This window comes from Pristiophorus japonicus, chromosome 16 (genome assembly GCF_044704955.1).
Source record: "Pristiophorus japonicus isolate sPriJap1 chromosome 16, sPriJap1.hap1, whole genome shotgun sequence".
NCBI lineage: Eukaryota > Metazoa > Chordata > Chondrichthyes > Pristiophoridae > Pristiophorus > Pristiophorus japonicus.
This window is the reverse complement of record NC_091992.1, coordinates 37,954,531-37,971,147: the sequence shown is the minus strand read 5'-3', so window position 1 is coordinate 37,971,147 and position 16,617 is coordinate 37,954,531. Positions and strand designations below refer to the sequence as shown.

The following is a 16,617-nucleotide window of genomic DNA, read 5'->3' as shown; positions in this document are numbered from 1 at the left end:
TTAAGACTTTGACTCGGAGGCGAGAGTGCTACCAACTGAGCCACAGCTGACACAAGGGAAACAACCTTTACTATAAATTAGCAGTTTTCTCTGGCTTCACATGATATCTCTGTGCAGCAAGTCAGATGATGCATTGCCCATTCATTTTCAATGCTAAAATCCCTGATTTTGGTTTACATTGAGTGGATTTTTGATTACCCAGTTAAAGGAGAAAATTCTTATTTTTCTTAATGGCTGAATGTTGTATAATTTGTGACCATAATCTTTACCTAATTGTATCTAGCGATTTTAAAGCGATTTTAAATTTCACAGTATATGTGTAAAGTCCAATTTGAAGGGGTTAGTACAGGTTGCACCTTTAATTGGACACATAGCCTGAAATAGTCATCACAGTTACATGTATAGCAGGTCAGGAAACAGTATGCTCAGTTGAGCAAATGTACTGTTTTTTTTAATTTCACAGGTAATTTTTACCCCATTTGAGGCTCCACAGCAAAGCAGAGCAAAACTTTAGCCCAGAACTGCCCATCTTCAGGATTGGCCAGCACTTCAAAAAAAAAAGCACTTAAAAAAAAATTTGAAGACCAAAACACATTGGAAACAAACATCTGTAAACTGCCAACCTACTATGCTGACTGTTGCTACATTGGAACAGAACACAATAAAATGAGAACCGGCTTCAGGTACAAAGGTTGAAAATTTGTATTTTCTCATTTACAGAAATTCTGCTCCAACCAACAGAACAGATTCAAATCTAGTCCTGGCCATCAATTCCACTGGTTCTTGAGAATGACTTTTACTGATGGCTGGAACCTAATGGCAAGGGATATTGTATCCACTTTGAGTACAAAACAATGTAGCGTTAAAGTGAAGTCACAAACATTCCTCTGAGCCTACAGAGACCCAGAAACACACAGAAACCGAAGGCAACACTAGCTTGCCGCAGTTTTATTCTTTCTTTGTACAAACAGCCTCTAATGCGCTCTGAGCATCATTGATCTGCTGCTGCAATCTCTCCCGCATTGCATCAGTTGTTGCTTTCTTTAGCCTGCCTTCCATCTCTTCAATAACCGCACGGTAGCCCACCACATTGTGGAAGACCCGGATTGCACGGTCACCATAGGAAACTAAAAACCTATTGTTGATGTCAAAGGCCAAGCCAGCAATCTCCTCCCCGTGCACGTTTAACAACTCTTCCTCCTGCTTGCCTGTCTTGGTGCTGTGCACTGTGATGTTGAAGCCACTGGAGATAGCTACCGCCCTGGCATCAGGAGAAAGAGCAATTCGGCAGGGATCAGAGACATTGCATTTCATCGTGAACAGCAAGTAAGGGTCCTGCTGCTGCTTGTACTCAACATCGGTGTCCCACAGCTTCCAGGTGCCATCTTTAGAGACTGTTGCCATTCTGTCAAGGAAACAAATTAGATAAATGAGTGATTTATTTTCACGAATTACTCAGACCTGTAAATGTTTTTTTATAAAAACACAACTCACTGAAAACTAGATTCTGTAGATTCAACAACTCCCAAACATTAATAATTTAACTTGGTAAGTCATTCCAAACCTATAAATGAATGATTTACACCAACCAACCAGTTAATAACTCACTTCCAACTCACCAGTTAAAAATGTAATACCTTTTACCTTTCCCTCTTTTAGCTCGCATTAATTCAAGCACCAAAACCTATTTGAAGGCAGGTGAGCTGCTCGGGGGGACTTTGACAACCTTGTTCCATAATTAATTGCAAGATGCAAGCGGAAGCAACCAATTAAAAACACTAACTACCCAATGTACTAATATACATAGATTAATGCCTATCCTGGCATTACACAATGTACAAACTAAAGGAAAGGTAATCATCAGGTACATCAAAAGTTAAATTTTTCATCCTTCCACTCACAGGGGTTTTTTTGGGGATGACAAGATTTGTTTATCCAAAGTGAAAAGAGCAGAACCAGTGGCTAAGGACATCAACTTGGATTGCTTCAACAGATATTTGCTCAAGAATTAGATCAGTTTGTTTGGGGCCCAAATCAATATTCAAACATGGTGCCAACATTCGAAAAGGTCAACAAGATAGAACCAGGAAATTGCAGACCCATGAGCTTGACTTTGATTGTAGGAAAGTTGCTTAAAGGCATCATTAGAGATGCTCTGTGGGAACACTGACAAAAGGGATTATTAGAGACTCTCAATATGACAACAAAGGGGGCCATGTTTTACCAAGCTGGTAGAATCGTTTTGATGAAGTTATTAAGTTCGTGGATGGAGGTAGCTTGGTCGACATTGTATACTTACATCTTCAAAAATCTTTTGAAAATCTGCCACACAATAGGCTTCTAAATAAGATGCAATCCTGTGGGATTGGCAATAGATCTCAGAGTGGATAAAAAAAAGTTTGCATTCTCATAGACATAAAGTTGTTATTGATGACAGTGGCTGTGTGGGGAGACAGAATGTTGTTATTAATGATAATGGCTCTGTGTGGGGACCAGACCGGTTACTAGTGGAATCTCATGGGGATCAGTGATGGGACGATTGCTCTTTGCCATGATTTGTACAATGGCATTGGGGGCACTATCTGCAAGTTTACAGATGATAAAAAGAAAAGGCTTTCATTTCACGACCTCAGGATGTACCAAAGTGCTTTATAGCCAATTAAGTACTTTTGAAGTGTATTCACTATTGTAATGTAGGAAACGCTGCAGTCAAGCTGCACACAGCAAGCTCCCACAAACAGCAATGTGATAATGACCAGATAATCTACTTTAGTGATGTTGGCTGAGGAATAAATATTGTCCAGAACACCAGAGATAACTCCCCTGCGCTTCTTCAAGATAGTGCCATGGGATCTTTTATCTCCACCTGAGAGAGCAGACAGGGCCTCGGTTTAACATCTCATCCGAAAGACGGTACCTCTAATAGTGCAGCACTCCCTCAGTACTGTACTGGATTGTCAGCCTAGATTTTTGTGCTCAAGTCTCTGGAGTGGAATTTAAACCATTGGGATGCAAACATTAATGCAAATGTTAAGACTTTAGATGAAAAAAACAATTACCATTGGAGCCGATGCAATGGGAGAATGGGCCTGCATTGGCAGATGTCATTAACATAGATAACTGTAGTATTACACTTTGGGGGGAGGGGGGGAAAGAGGGTATAAGGCGAACGCCAAGTATGTGTACATTATGGAGGGTTCAGAGTTTAAGACTGTTGAGCGAGAAAGGAACCTAGTTGTTATAGTATGTGAAACTCAAAGTTCACAATGAGGCATCGGGCGATGTATCTCATGGTCAATGGTCTCCTGGAACTTGTTTTAGGTATTAGCCCTGGCTCAGTTCATAGCAATCTTGCCTCGGAGTCAGAAGGTTGTGGGTTCAAATCCCATTCCAGAGACCTGAGCACAAAAACCTAGTCTGACGTTCCAGTGTAGTACTGAGGGAGTGCTGCATTGTCGGAGGTGCCATCTTTCAGATGAGACGTTAAACCCCAACTGCTCTCTCGAGAACATAAAAGATCCCATGGCACTATTTTGAAGCAGAGCGGGGAAGTTATCCCGTGTTCTGGCCAATATTGATCCCTCAATCAACATCACTAAAAACAGATTATCCGGTTATTATCCCATTGCTGTTTGTGGGAGCTTGCTGTGCGCAAATTTGCTGTGCGTTTCCTACAACAGTGACTTCACTTCAAAAAGTATTTCATTGACTGTAAAGGGCTATGGGACATCCAGTGGTCATGTAAATGCAGGCGTTTCTTTTTTTTTAAATTGCCTTCGGGAGGTCAGAGAGGAATTTCTCAGAATCTTGCCCTGAAATAGCCTCGGGTTTTTCTCTGAATTAGCCTGGTGGGTGGAGGTGATGTGCTCTTAATGCTCAACTGCACAATGACGAAATGGGAAAAGCTCGAAGGACCAGCTGGTCTTTTCCTATCCGGTCAAAAATGTTATATTAAAAATGTGATCTTCAGAGTCATTTTGTTTCTGTGAACTCTGGCTCTCCTGGTCACGCACCATTAAATCCTGCTGTTACGATTGTTTGAAAGCTATTGTTGAGTGTGTACAAATGAAACACAAATTGGGGTGGAGGGGGGGGGGCTGCTTTTTAAACAGTTAAAACAGCACATCCTACTCAGATACCTCTGATGAAATGTGCTCATCATACAAAGAGGTCTCACCTCCTGGAGTCGTTGGAGAAAGCGAATGAGTAAATGCCAGCTGAGTGACCCTTTAGGTCGAAGGCCCTCGTCACCTCCCGGAACTCGCCCGATTTGATAAAACACACCTCCCAAACCTTTACGTCTGGTGTAAAGCCGCATGAAGCAACAAACCTGCAGAAAAGAAATGAACCATGATCCATGGAATACTGTATTTAAAAGCTTTATAATCTGACTTCTCCACAATCTTTCCTTAGAGCTCCTGATAAAGTGAAGGTCTGCAACAATGTGAAGCCACAGCCAAACACTGGCTGCGAAATGCCATTTGGTCAGGCCCAATAGAGCTTTCTGGGCTGCCCTTTCCTCTCCTATTGCAACCAGTATGTATGGCATTACTGCTGGGCTTAGGTTATTTAATACCGAAATGTAAAATGAGAAGTGAATGACACTGACCTTCCGCAAGGAGACACCGTGGCAAATGCATTGTTCATCTGGTTAGTGTTAATTGTAGCCAGAACCTCTCCTTTCAGGTCCCAGATGAGGATGGTAGTGTCACTGGATGCAGACATAATGAACTTTCCTAAGGTTAAGATTAAAATAAACACATAGTTAATATATTTTGCTCTGTATAGAATATTTATAGTTGAAACTATAACTATAACACTGCTGAAGCCCTCATCCATGCCTTTATTACCTCTAGACTTGACTATTCCAACGCACTCCTGCCTGGCCTCCCACATTCTACCCTACGTAAACTAGAAGTGATCCAAAACTCGGCTGCCGGTGTCCTATTTCGCACCAAGTCCTGCTCACCCATCACCCCTGTGCTCGCTGACCTACATTAGCCCCCAGTTAAGCAACTTCTCGATTTCAAAATTCACATCTGTTTTCAAATCTCGCCATGGCCTCGCCCCTACCTATCTCTGTAATCTCCTCCAAACCCACAACCATTCCTCCGCCCTCCCGCTCCCCCCTCCCAAGATGTCTGCGCTCCTCTATTTCTGCCCTCCTGAGCATCCCTGATTATAATCACTCAACTAGTGATGCAAAGGCTGAGTCCCAACACGTGGCACATATTTGCATCTACAATTTCCCAATGCAGTAATTTCAGTCATGATTTCAGTCATGTCACCAGAAGGTACTGGCAATGCCTCGCTTTACACTGTAGGGAGGGAAACATAGCAAGTCATCCCAGATCATGATCACAGCCGGGATCTTTTGACCATTTTAACACAAAGGAAATTTTTACATTAAATGGTGTGCTTAAAAAGGCAAAATGCATGTGTTAAAAAAGGAATTTTGGGTAGATAAAGTGCTTATGAATTAGCTTTGATGCTTTCTCAGACCGCAAATAACAAAACAATTTGGGAGCTTATCTCTGCAATTGATAAACACCTCATACCCATTGAGCTTAGAGAGCTTTGATCTATTCTGATTAAAGCAGGATAGATTTATGGACACCAAAAAGGCAGATTGGCTTTTGTAATAGAATGCGATGCTCCCAGGAGTGAATCAAATGCTGGATGAACCCCAGCCAGAGAAGCGAACCACTAACACTGGATGAACCCTGAAATGGGCATTGAACCGCACCTGTTTCCGCAATTCCGATGTTCACAATGGGAGCTTTGTGCTTCTTCGCGAAGTCTTCAGGTGCAGCGGTGAATGTGAACGAACCATCATCCTTTTTGATCATTTTAAAAACACGGATCGTTTCTTCATTCGCCAGCCATGTGATGAAGGCTCTGCAATGACAGAATTAAAATGAAAATTAAATTAACACTCTGTTGGTATCTCAAACGCCACAATACAGATCAGACACAGTGGCTGGAGCTGTGGTTACTTGTTTTTTTTCAGTCTCACTGAATTTGCAACTCAGGCCCAGCTAATTGGCAAGTGGGATTCTTTTTGATGCACCTGGCACAGCTGAAATAATTTTCTTCCAATAACTTACAAATACTAAAAACCAAGTCAAGTGGGGTATCCAAAAATAAACAAAGGCCAAAGACCAAAATCCTAACAACTCATTAACATGCTGAAATATATCACATTTTACCTGGAGTCAGGGCTGAAGCAGACATGTGTGGCATGATCAAGCTCGACGTTAGCTCGCACACAACGATGGTCGCGCTCAAGAAAGTCTTTTGTACTCCAAATTCGCACTGTGCGATCATCAGCACAGGAAGCCAGGTACTTCCCATTACTGCTGAAATCCAGGCAGCTGATATTCGCACTGTGACCCTTTAAAACAAAATCACAATTCAATCATAACATTTTTTCAGTCACTGATAATAGTTGTCTTATTTATACTGACTTTAAAATATCTTGTCACATTTCAGGATCGCCTGACAATTTTTTTTTTTTACACAAAGTTTTTGGAAAAAGTGTTATTCTAAATGTGTTTTAAATACATAGTGTAGATTTTTAAAAAGGGGTCTGAGATGATAGGCAAGAATTGCTAATAAACTAGCTTTGATGGTGTTTCCTCATAGATTGTAAATAATAAGCAATTTGCTAGCTTTTCTCGGTAATCAATACCTCACTCCCATTGTGTTGGGGAGTGATTGGTGCTGGGCATTTAGGGGGAGATCTGACAGATCTTCCTTTTTCTTAACTATGTGCAGGAATAGACACAGTCAGGTTTTCAAACCAGAAAGGCTATGAAGGCAGTTAGGATTGTTAAAAAGAGCTTTTGCTGAGGTTAGAAATGCTGGAGGATAGTTAAAAGCTATCGCTCTCTAGGTTGAATCAAGTATGATGACCGACTGATGTGGGTAGTATAGCAGGATCTTTATTTTTTATTATTGTACAAATATAAGCTAAATGGATTGAGTTAAGTGTTATTCTGCATGTTCATCTTACTGTGAAATAAAGCAGCTTATTTTTGTGCATCACCGAGTGTTCATTTGATTCACCTTCGGATAATTTGAAGAAGTACACATGCGAAGCACACGAATACCACGTCCAGATCACAAAGGGCTATTATTGTCACACCTTGGGTTACAATACCATGCAAATAGATAGAAAGACAGAGAGAGCAGTGTGAGTCAACTCCCATAAAAGAAAGATGTCCAGACTGCTTACAGTAGCAACCGATACCAAAGGAGGCATTTACGGCAGATCCGGAAATACAACAATTTTGCTGAGATTAAAATGCATTATGGAGTTCTTCCTATGCACAGAGTTCCTCCAGCATCATTACCAACAAGTAGGGGCTCACAGAGTTCATTCTATACCATCAATGAAAAGTACAGACCTATAGATAATACCTCCAATTTCACCAACAGGTCATAAGAGTTCCTTGTTTACCATCAGAGACAAGCACTGGCCCAAGTATGCAGGAATCAGCAATATTACAGGGAAGAACTCATGGGCCAGCATCTATTACTGAGGGAGGAATTACACAGGCGAGAGTTCACTGTCGACTGAACAGGGAGATGGTCAGAAGGCCGCATCCCAGTGACCAGTTGGGAAAGATCTCAAAAAGTTAACACCCATCGGTGACCAGATGCGGATCCAGCACTTCTTAGTGATCAGGCAGAGAGGAAGTACACGAGGCCAATGCTCGGCAGTGACTGAATGGGGACAAATTCACAGGGCTGGCATCCATCAGCGATTAGAATGAGAGGAACTCACAGGGCCAGAGGCCATCAACATCCAGATATGAAGGAACCTGTGAAGAACAATCTACCCTCTCCGTGCACAAAACAATGTTCTAAGCTTATGGAGGGAATGTTATTTTATTCTTTTGCCACAGCTTCGCCAAAGTTGTGTCAGAGAGCCAGCAAAAGCTTTCCAGTGATCAGCTCTTCAGCGTGGAGCTCTGAGGAAGGAACACTGACATAGATTATTAATTCTTCGAACCAAAATGTACAGCAGTTGCATGAACAAAACATCCTGCACAGCACTGGCTGTTACATGGTGTTTACAGTCCTGAAAACATTTTCAGCTACATAAAAGGTGGACAAGTCCAGAATTAATTTATTTTTAAAAATTATTACTACATCTCTGTGATGGGCCTTTGGATGTTTTTCTACATTAAAGACACTATATAAATGTAAGTTGTTGTTGAACTACAAAAGTTACTCAGATTTCACCCTGTTTTCCCCATCTCAGGTATCACACTATCCTCATTCACACATGGTTGCTGAAGCTGGTAGTGTTGCGACAGATTTGCTGTGTAACTTTACAGATCCTTACCTTCAGTGTAGTGGCCAGCAGTGGGTGGGTAAACACATGTTGCTGCAATTTTTCTTTACGTGAACGCTGTAGTTTTTGCTTCTTGGATGCTGCGTTTCTCTCGTTCACACCATTACTGACTTTACTGTCCTCTGAATAAAACAACACAGCTTCAGTTCGCAAGCATTTTATAATAATTCAATTAAATATCTATCCATACCCAAAAGTTCTCAGCCAAACGTGCCCCATCGCTGCTGATGGGATAGCACAGACAGCGGCTATGAAGAGGGGCATAAGGTACAGGCTAGAGAAGGGAGCACAGGCAAAGACATTGCACCTGCAACTAACTTTGCACAACACGAGTCTGTGTAAATACCTGAGTGGGATTTCTACAGAAAAAAAAAGCACAAAGACACAAGTTTGCCTAATATATATTCTCTATAATGTGGTATCGTCACCATATCAACGGATGAGACGTTAAACCGAAGTCCCGTCTGCTCTCTCAGGTGGACGTAAAAGATCCCGCGGCAGTATTTCGAAGAAGAGCAGGCGAGGTATCCCCAGTATCCTGGCCAATATTTATCCCTCAATCAACATAACAAAAACAGATTATCTGGTCATTATCACATTGCTGTTTGTGGGAGTTTGCGTGCGCAAGTTGGCTGCCGCGTTTCCCACATTACAACAGTGACTACACTTCAAAAGTACTTCATTGGCTTTGAGATGTCTGGTGGTTGTGAAAGGCGCTATATAAATGCAAGTCTTTCTTTCTTTATATATAATCACTTTAATACATGATAAAGCTGTCACTCATTTGGATTTGCTCGTACTCTGCTATTGTTGTTTAGTGTACAATGTGCCCAATGAATTAGTGCACCAACTGTTGGCACTGAGCCATAAAGAGGAGGAAGGTCCCTGGGACCTTAGCATTTCCCAAAAGCCTGGGTTTGGAGTTTACAATTTGCCTAGAGCAGTGATTCTGTTAGCTGAAAGAATCCTGCTGTCTAGGCATGTGAAAATGTGCAGAATTTTCCCGGATGCATCAGTAATATTTAAGCTAGCCAACTGATATTATGCTTCTCTGCCAAACTGTAATAAAATCTATTTGGTTGTTTTTCAAAAATATTTGAAGAGCTAATGGATGACTATCAAAAACTCTATGGAGGTGAAATTTATACTGTTTTTTTTGAACAGTGGGTGTGTGCATGAGGGAAAAATATAAATAAATATACTGATTGTACAGTTGTTTCAGTTTTTGTTGGTTTCCTGTTATAAATACTCTAAACTTTGGAAAGTGTATTAAGCAGAGATACATTTACAAACAGGTCTTTCCTCATCTACCTCGTACTGCTAGACACCAGATAACTAACTGCAACTGGTACATCACACACAATCTTGGTGTGTAATTCTGCAAGTTAATACCTGTTGTTAATTCCTCCAGAAGTATTACTACAAAAAACGGTAGCCTGCAATCACATCATGAGACAGCTGTTTACACATCAATTTCTATTTTCAATCTTTACATAAGCAGTTTCAATGTTAAAAGTTGACATAAAAAGCATCAATCAAAATTGTGACACAGAAAGCAAGGTTAGTGAACGTAATGTACACACCGTATGCAAGAATATGTATGTCTATACCAATGCTTTCGCTTCTACCACCTTATTTGGTAGAAATAGTGCTGAGGAGTTAGAAAGGTTTTTCCAGGGGAAGAAGCAATGTTGGCATGTGCCACGAGGAGAGGCCCAGTCTGTGTCGGCCTAAGTTCAGTGGTATAGTCTGTCCTCTGAGTTGGGAGGTCATATGTTCAAGCCCCATTCCAGGGAACACAATTCTAGGCCGACACTTCTGAGGGAGCGCTGCATTGTCAGAGGTGTCATCTTTCGGTTAAGATGTTAAACCGAGGTCCCATCTCCAGTCTTGGGTGGACGTAAAAGATTCCACAGCATTATTCGAAACATATCATGAGAGATCTCCCAGTGTCTTGGCCAGCATTTATTCCTCAACCAGCAGCACCAAAAATAAAAACACATGCCCGATCTCCTCTTCATGCAGAAAGTGATCAACGCTTCCTGGCAGAGTGGTGGAGGTGAAAACCCCAGTTTTATTTAAGAATCAACGAAATATAAGCAATGGGGGGGAGGGGGGGGGGGGGGAAGAGAAAGACAGGGATCTTCTAAATGTATAAATTAGTACGGTTCTTTTAAAACATATGAATTAAGACAGGCTAAATGGCCTTCTTCATCCATTAGTGTCTTGTGATCTCTCATTGCTGTTTGTAGGAACTTGTTTTTGTGCAAACTGGTTACCACGTTTGCCAACAAAAGGCAACCATAACTACACCAAAGTATTTCATTGACCGAAGCACTTTGGAACGTCCTGTGGGCGTTAAAGGTGCTATATGAATGCAAGTTCTTTACTTTCATACCAGACCCGTCAGCCTGAGTCAGCTCAGAAAAGCACCACGATGAGGGGTGGAGGAGCAGATGCTGCTGGAAACACCCAGCAGGCCAGGCAGCGCCTGTGAAGTTCCCGAGTAAATCCTTGGGGACCCTTGGCTCTCGCCAGCCAAAGGCATGGGTACGGCGTAAATTATAGCGTGCGAGTGGTCAATCTATGGCACAGGCTCCCTGGAGAGATGGTGTATGCCGATATATTGCTGATTCAATCAGATTTAGACTAGATTCATTTCTTTCAGAAAATAACATTTTGGGATACATTATATGAGCAATTTGATATTGTAAGTGTAACATGCTTGGTCAATACCAGGGGGCATAGATTTAAAGTAATTCATAGAAGGATTAGAGGGGAGTGAAGGAGACACTTTTTTCACCCAGAGGGTGGTGGGGGTCTGGAACTCACTGCCTGAAAGGGTGGTAAAGGCAGAAACCCTCATCAAGGTCCCGCCTGCTCTCTCAGGTGGATGTAAAAGATCCCATGGCACTATTGCGAAGAAGAGCAGGGAAGTTAACCCCAATGTCCTGGCCAATATTTATCCTTCAATCAACATAACAAAAACAGATTATCTGGTCCAGATTATCTGGTCATTGTCACATTTAAATAGTGAGAATCTATTAAATGTTGGCACTCAAAGAGATTTAGCTGTCCTAGTACAAGAAACGCAGAGTTAGCATGCAGGTCCAGCAAGCAATTAGGAAGGCAAATAGCATGTTGGCCTTTATTACTGGAGGGTTGAGTACAAGAGTAAGGATGTCTTGTTACAATTATACAGGGCTTTAGTGAGAACTGTGCAGTTTTGGTCTCAGTAGCTAAGGAAGGATATACTTGCCTTAGAGGTGGTGCAATGAAGGTTCACTAGATTGAATCCTGGGATGAGAGGGTTGTTCTATGAGGAGAGATTGAGCCTATACTCACTGGAGTTTAAAATACCGAGAAGTAATCTCATTGAAAGATTCTGAGGGGGATTGGCAGGATAAATGCTGAGATTGTTTCCCCTGGCTGAAGAGTCTAGAACTAGGGAGCATACTCTCAGGATAAGGGATCGGCCTTTTAAGACTGAGATGAAGAGACATTTCTTCACTCAGAGGGTTGTGAATCTTTGGAATTCTCTGCCCCAAAGGGCTGTGAATGTTGAGTCATTGAGTATATTCAAGGCTGATAAGATAGATTTTTGGACTCTAGAGGAATCAAGGGATATGGGGATAGGACAGGAAAGTGGAGTTGAGCTCAAAGATCTGCCATGATCTTATTGAATGGCAGAGCATACAGACGGCAGCGGTTCAAGAAGATGGCTCACCACCACCTTCTCAAGGACAATTAGGGATGGGCAATAAATGCTGGCCTTGCTAGCGACACCCACATCCCAGGATCAAATTTTTTAAAAGCAGGCTCGAGGGGGCCGAATGGCCTACTACTAATTCTTATGCTCTTATTGCTGTTTATGGGAGCTTGTTGTGCGCAAATTGGCTGCTGCGTTTCCTACATTACAACAGTCAATACACTTCAAAAAGTACATTGTTGGTTGTAAAGTGCTTTGGGATGACCAGTGGTTGTGAAGGGCGTTATATAAATGCAAGTCTTTCTGTTTTCATTGTATTTAAAAAGTACTTGGATATGCACTTGAAGTGCCGTAACCTGCACAGCTATGGACCAAGATCTAGAAAATAAGATTAGGCTGTATAGTTCTTTTTGACCAGCACAGATACAATGGGCCGATCAGCCTCCTTCTGTCCCGTGAATTTCAATGGATCTAATTGCATTTCAATAACCACTGGACGTTCCAAAACGCTTTACAGACAATGAAGTACTTTTTAAAGTGTAGTCACTGTTGTAATGTAGGAAATGTGGCATGGTCTCACAAATAGCAATGTGATAATGACCAGATAATCTGTTTTAGTGATGTTGGCTGCAGGATAGATATTGGCCTGAATAACACCCCTTCGAAATAGTGCCATGGGATCTTTTACGTCCACCTGAGAAGGTAGACGGGGCCTCGGTTTAACATCTCATGTGAAAGATGGCACATCACTCCCTCAAAACTGGAGTGTCAGCCTAGATTTTTAGTGCTCAAGTCTCTGGAGTGGGATTTGAACCCACAACCTTCTGATTCAGAGGCGAGGGTGCTACCCACTGAGACACAACTCACATTGGGTATTCCCAAAGCTCTCCATCACTGGGGTTTTCCTTGTGTCTGGGTCTGCAGTAGAGATTTGATCTGATCGCTATGATTAGACAACTCCATTATCGTTGCAGCATAGGCCTAGGCGAACTAGATGGACCAAAGGACTCTTTTCCCCCACTAACAACTCTTTTAATTCCAATGCAATGAATGGAGCCTCTTCGGAGCCCCACCCACCTGCTCCTCCAGCCAATAGGGAGTGCTGACAGCCGATGCTATGAAAGGCCGCAGCCACCGGTGCTTGGGTCGGGAGTGACCCCGGCCGGATCACACAGCGCTCCCCGCGGGGCGACCCCTTACCGTCATTGCTATTGCTGCTGTTTTCCGGTGGCAGGCTCCTTCGCGAGCCGGTCACCGCCGCCGAAATGAGGAAAATGAGCGCCCCGATGAGCAGCGAGAGGGCGAGGACAGCAAACGGCTCCATCCGCCCCGTGCTCGGCGGCAACGTCAGCACGCGTGGCAGGGGAGCGTCGGCATGCACGGAGCAGCAACCGCGTTACGTCAGCGCGCAGCCTGCGTCCCGCGGGCCTGTTGGAGCTGCTGCCTTGGTGACGGGGCTTCTGGGGAGGCTTTAGTCTGATGGTTCCACCCCGCCCCTCGGGGAACAAAATTCGTCTCATGGGCCGCGCTTTGTACACCGTCTGAGCGCCTTGGACCCGGAGGGTGGGTTGGGGGTGGCCCCTACCCTCTGAGCTGCTAAACACTCCCACTCCGTGTGTGTTATCTTGCTGCCGGCAACCCGGGCTGAATGTCCTCGCCTAAATGTTATCAGAGGGCGAAGGGTCATCGACCTAAAACGTTAACTCTGCTTCCTCTCCACAGATGCTGCCTCACCTGCTGCAGAGGCAGCTGTCTAACACCAAGGCAGGAGACATGCATTACCCTGTTCCAGATGTGCCCACCTGACTGGATGATAACCAGAAAATATAAGATCTGTCTTTAAGACTCGGACGAGACGTTAAACCGAGGCCCCGTCTGCCTTCTAAGGTGGACGTAAAAGATCCAATGGCATTATTTTGAAGAAGAGCTGGGACATTATCCTGGCCAATATTTATCCCTCAACCCACATCACAAAAACATTATTTGACCATTATCACATTGCTGTTTGTGGGAGTTTGCTGTGCTCAAATTGGATGCTGCTCTTCCTACATTAAAACTGACTAAACTTCGAAAAGTACTTGATTGACTGTAAAGTGCTTGGGACATCCTGAAGTGAAAGGTGCTATATAAATGCAACTCCAATCCAGTCCAGATCACAAGAAACACTGGTTCATATGAGTAGTATAACATTGTGGAAAACACGAGGGCAGTTCTGATGATTTTAGGTGCCCTCTGTAATGCTTGTGGTGCCTCCTTTAAATTGGCATCAAATAAGGCCCTAAGCTGGTTTCAAGTCGTTCTGCACTTGCCCTGGCATTTTTAATTGTGCAGTGAAGAGTTCAGCACAATGGGCATTTAGTTTTATAAATGGCTGCAAACTTTCTCCTCCATGTGGCAGTGAAATCTTCCCAGGAAATGTTTTTAAAGACGATACAAACAACAGGGAAGTTACTAGGAGGTGTTAAAGAGGAGTCATTTGATATGCCGATGGCTCCAGATTGATGTGGCCCGCACTTGGTTATCACAAAAGCCATCCATCGAAAACGCTAGTAGTTTAATTAGAGGCAGTTGTTGAAAAGGAATTCAGTTATTGACTCATCATCTGCTTTCTGAACACTTGGGAAAAGCAATGGGAAAGTAGGATTGGAATAAACCTGAACAGACAGCGTGCATCAAATATATAAGGGTAGACAGTAGAAAGACCAAAATATACAGATGTGCAGGTAAGATGGGGTAATTTTCCATTTGGGAGTAGAACTGCACTTGCAGAAGCGAACATTGGAAAATTGTGCATTTTTTAACATGCATTCTTGGGGTGTGGCCGTAGCTGATAGAGCTGGCATTTATTGCTCATCCCTGATGCAACTGAGTGGTTTGCTGGGGCAGTTAAGAGTCAACCAGGCCCGCAGCCTGTAATTTTTGGCAACTGGGCTGACATAGCAATTTCCTGATGTGTACTTCTGGCAGGTGCAATTCTACACTGGCAGCACTGAAGCAGAAATTCTTTATTACTGTTGTGGAACACTCAATCCTCTCTTGTCTCCCTAAAGATTTTAACCCAAGATTATGCCTGATTTCAGAGTACAAAGTCAGCAGGAGAAAGTCAGAGATGTATGTATAGTGAGTGGAATTTATCCCACTTTTATTACATTAGTGTTAGCTGTGGCTCAATGGGTAGCACTCTCGCCTCTGAGTCAGAAGGTTGTGGGTTTAAGTCCCACTCAGGGGACTTGAGCACATAAATCTAGGCTGACACTCCAGTGCAGTGCTGAGAGAAGCGCAGCACGGTCGGAGGGGCCGTCTTTCGGATGAGACGTTAAACGGAGGCCCCATCTGCTCTCTCAAGTGGATGTAAAAGATCCCATGACACTATTTAGAAGAAGAGTAGGGGAGTTATCCCCGGTACCCTGGACAATATTTATACCTCAATCAACATAACAAAAAAACATTATCTGGTCATTATCACATTGCTGTTCGTGGGAGCTTGTATGTAAATTGCCTGCTGTGTTTCCTACATTGCAATAGTGACTATATTTCAAAAGTACTTCACTGGCTGTAAAGTGCTTTGGGCCGTCCAGTGGTTGTGAAAAGTGCTATATAAATGCAAGTCTTTTCATTCTGCCTGTGCAGGTGGATATAAAATAGTGTTGTCTAATGGAAATTACTTCCAAGCCGCAAATGTGGCTATGGTGACACTGTTTTAGGCACTTGTACTCATTTTAATGGAAAAACCTTACATACACACATAACACTGCTAAATGTACTTCATGTGTATATTTACTTAACAAACATTTACCACCATTCAGTAACCAAGGAAATAAAAACAGTTGCAAACTTTGTTCTTCATTTTACTATTTTATCAACAAATGCGCACGCCGTATGAATAAGAGTATTGAGATCACATGCCCAACGTCTTTTGCTGATTTTTTATTTACTAATCAGAAATGCAATTAGCTACTTGTGGCTAACATATTGGACAACACTGATGTAAATGATCCCATGGCACTATTGGAAAAATAACAGAGTTCTGTCTATGTCCTAGCCAACATTCCTCTCTACAACTATACCATTATACAGATTAACTGGTAATTCATTTGATTTGCTGTTTGTGGGGTGTTGCTATGTGCAAACTAACTGTTGTGTTTGCAACGGTGACTACACTTCAAAATTTATTGGTTATGACAGACTTTGGAAAGTCCTGAGCACATAAGATGTTATATAAATGAAAATGATTTTCTATCTGCGCCTTTAAAGTCAATGTTTCTGCACATCTAAACTTCTCTGTCCCTCCAGTCTTAAGAATGCCACTATTTAAAGTATACTTCCTTTCACTGTCCTTTTTCAAAAAATATATTGGCCGGAATTTGTGGTGGGTAATAACAGTGAACACTGATATTACCCCTTTGAAACTGATCGCAACTTCAGGATGTAGTGCTTGCGCGTCCAAGGTGCGTCACAGGAGTATTATGAGATTAAAAAATTGACAATGTGTAAATCCTGAAGTTGCGGTCATTCACTGCTCCGACACTGGCTGCGCTGTGTCGCT

At 42.6% G+C, this 16,617-nt stretch overlaps 2 protein-coding genes across 2 annotated transcripts in view; one reads left to right on the top strand and one right to left on the bottom strand.

Moving 5' to 3' along the window:
* Nucleotides 1-678: 678 nt before the first annotated feature.
* Nucleotides 679-13,445, bottom strand: tbl2 (transducin beta like 2). The gene is made up of 7 exons (XM_070857229.1): nucleotides 13,272-13,445; nucleotides 8,354-8,484; nucleotides 6,210-6,394; nucleotides 5,747-5,898; nucleotides 4,610-4,736; nucleotides 4,178-4,330; nucleotides 679-1,405 (listed from the first exon to the last, which is right to left on the bottom strand). The coding sequence occupies exons 1-7, from the start codon at nucleotides 13,393-13,395 to the stop codon at nucleotides 949-951; spliced, it is 1,329 nt and encodes a 442-aa protein (XP_070713330.1). The 5' UTR covers nucleotides 13,396-13,445; the 3' UTR covers nucleotides 679-948.
* slc5a2 (solute carrier family 5 member 2) overlaps nucleotides 13,423-16,617 on the top strand; it is a 76,939-nt gene continuing 73,744 nt past the window's right edge. Inside the window, exon 1 of the mRNA XM_070857224.1 lies at nucleotides 13,423-14,794. The gene's annotated coding sequence lies outside the window, so the exon portion shown is untranslated. The remainder of the gene's footprint in view (nucleotides 14,795-16,617) is intronic.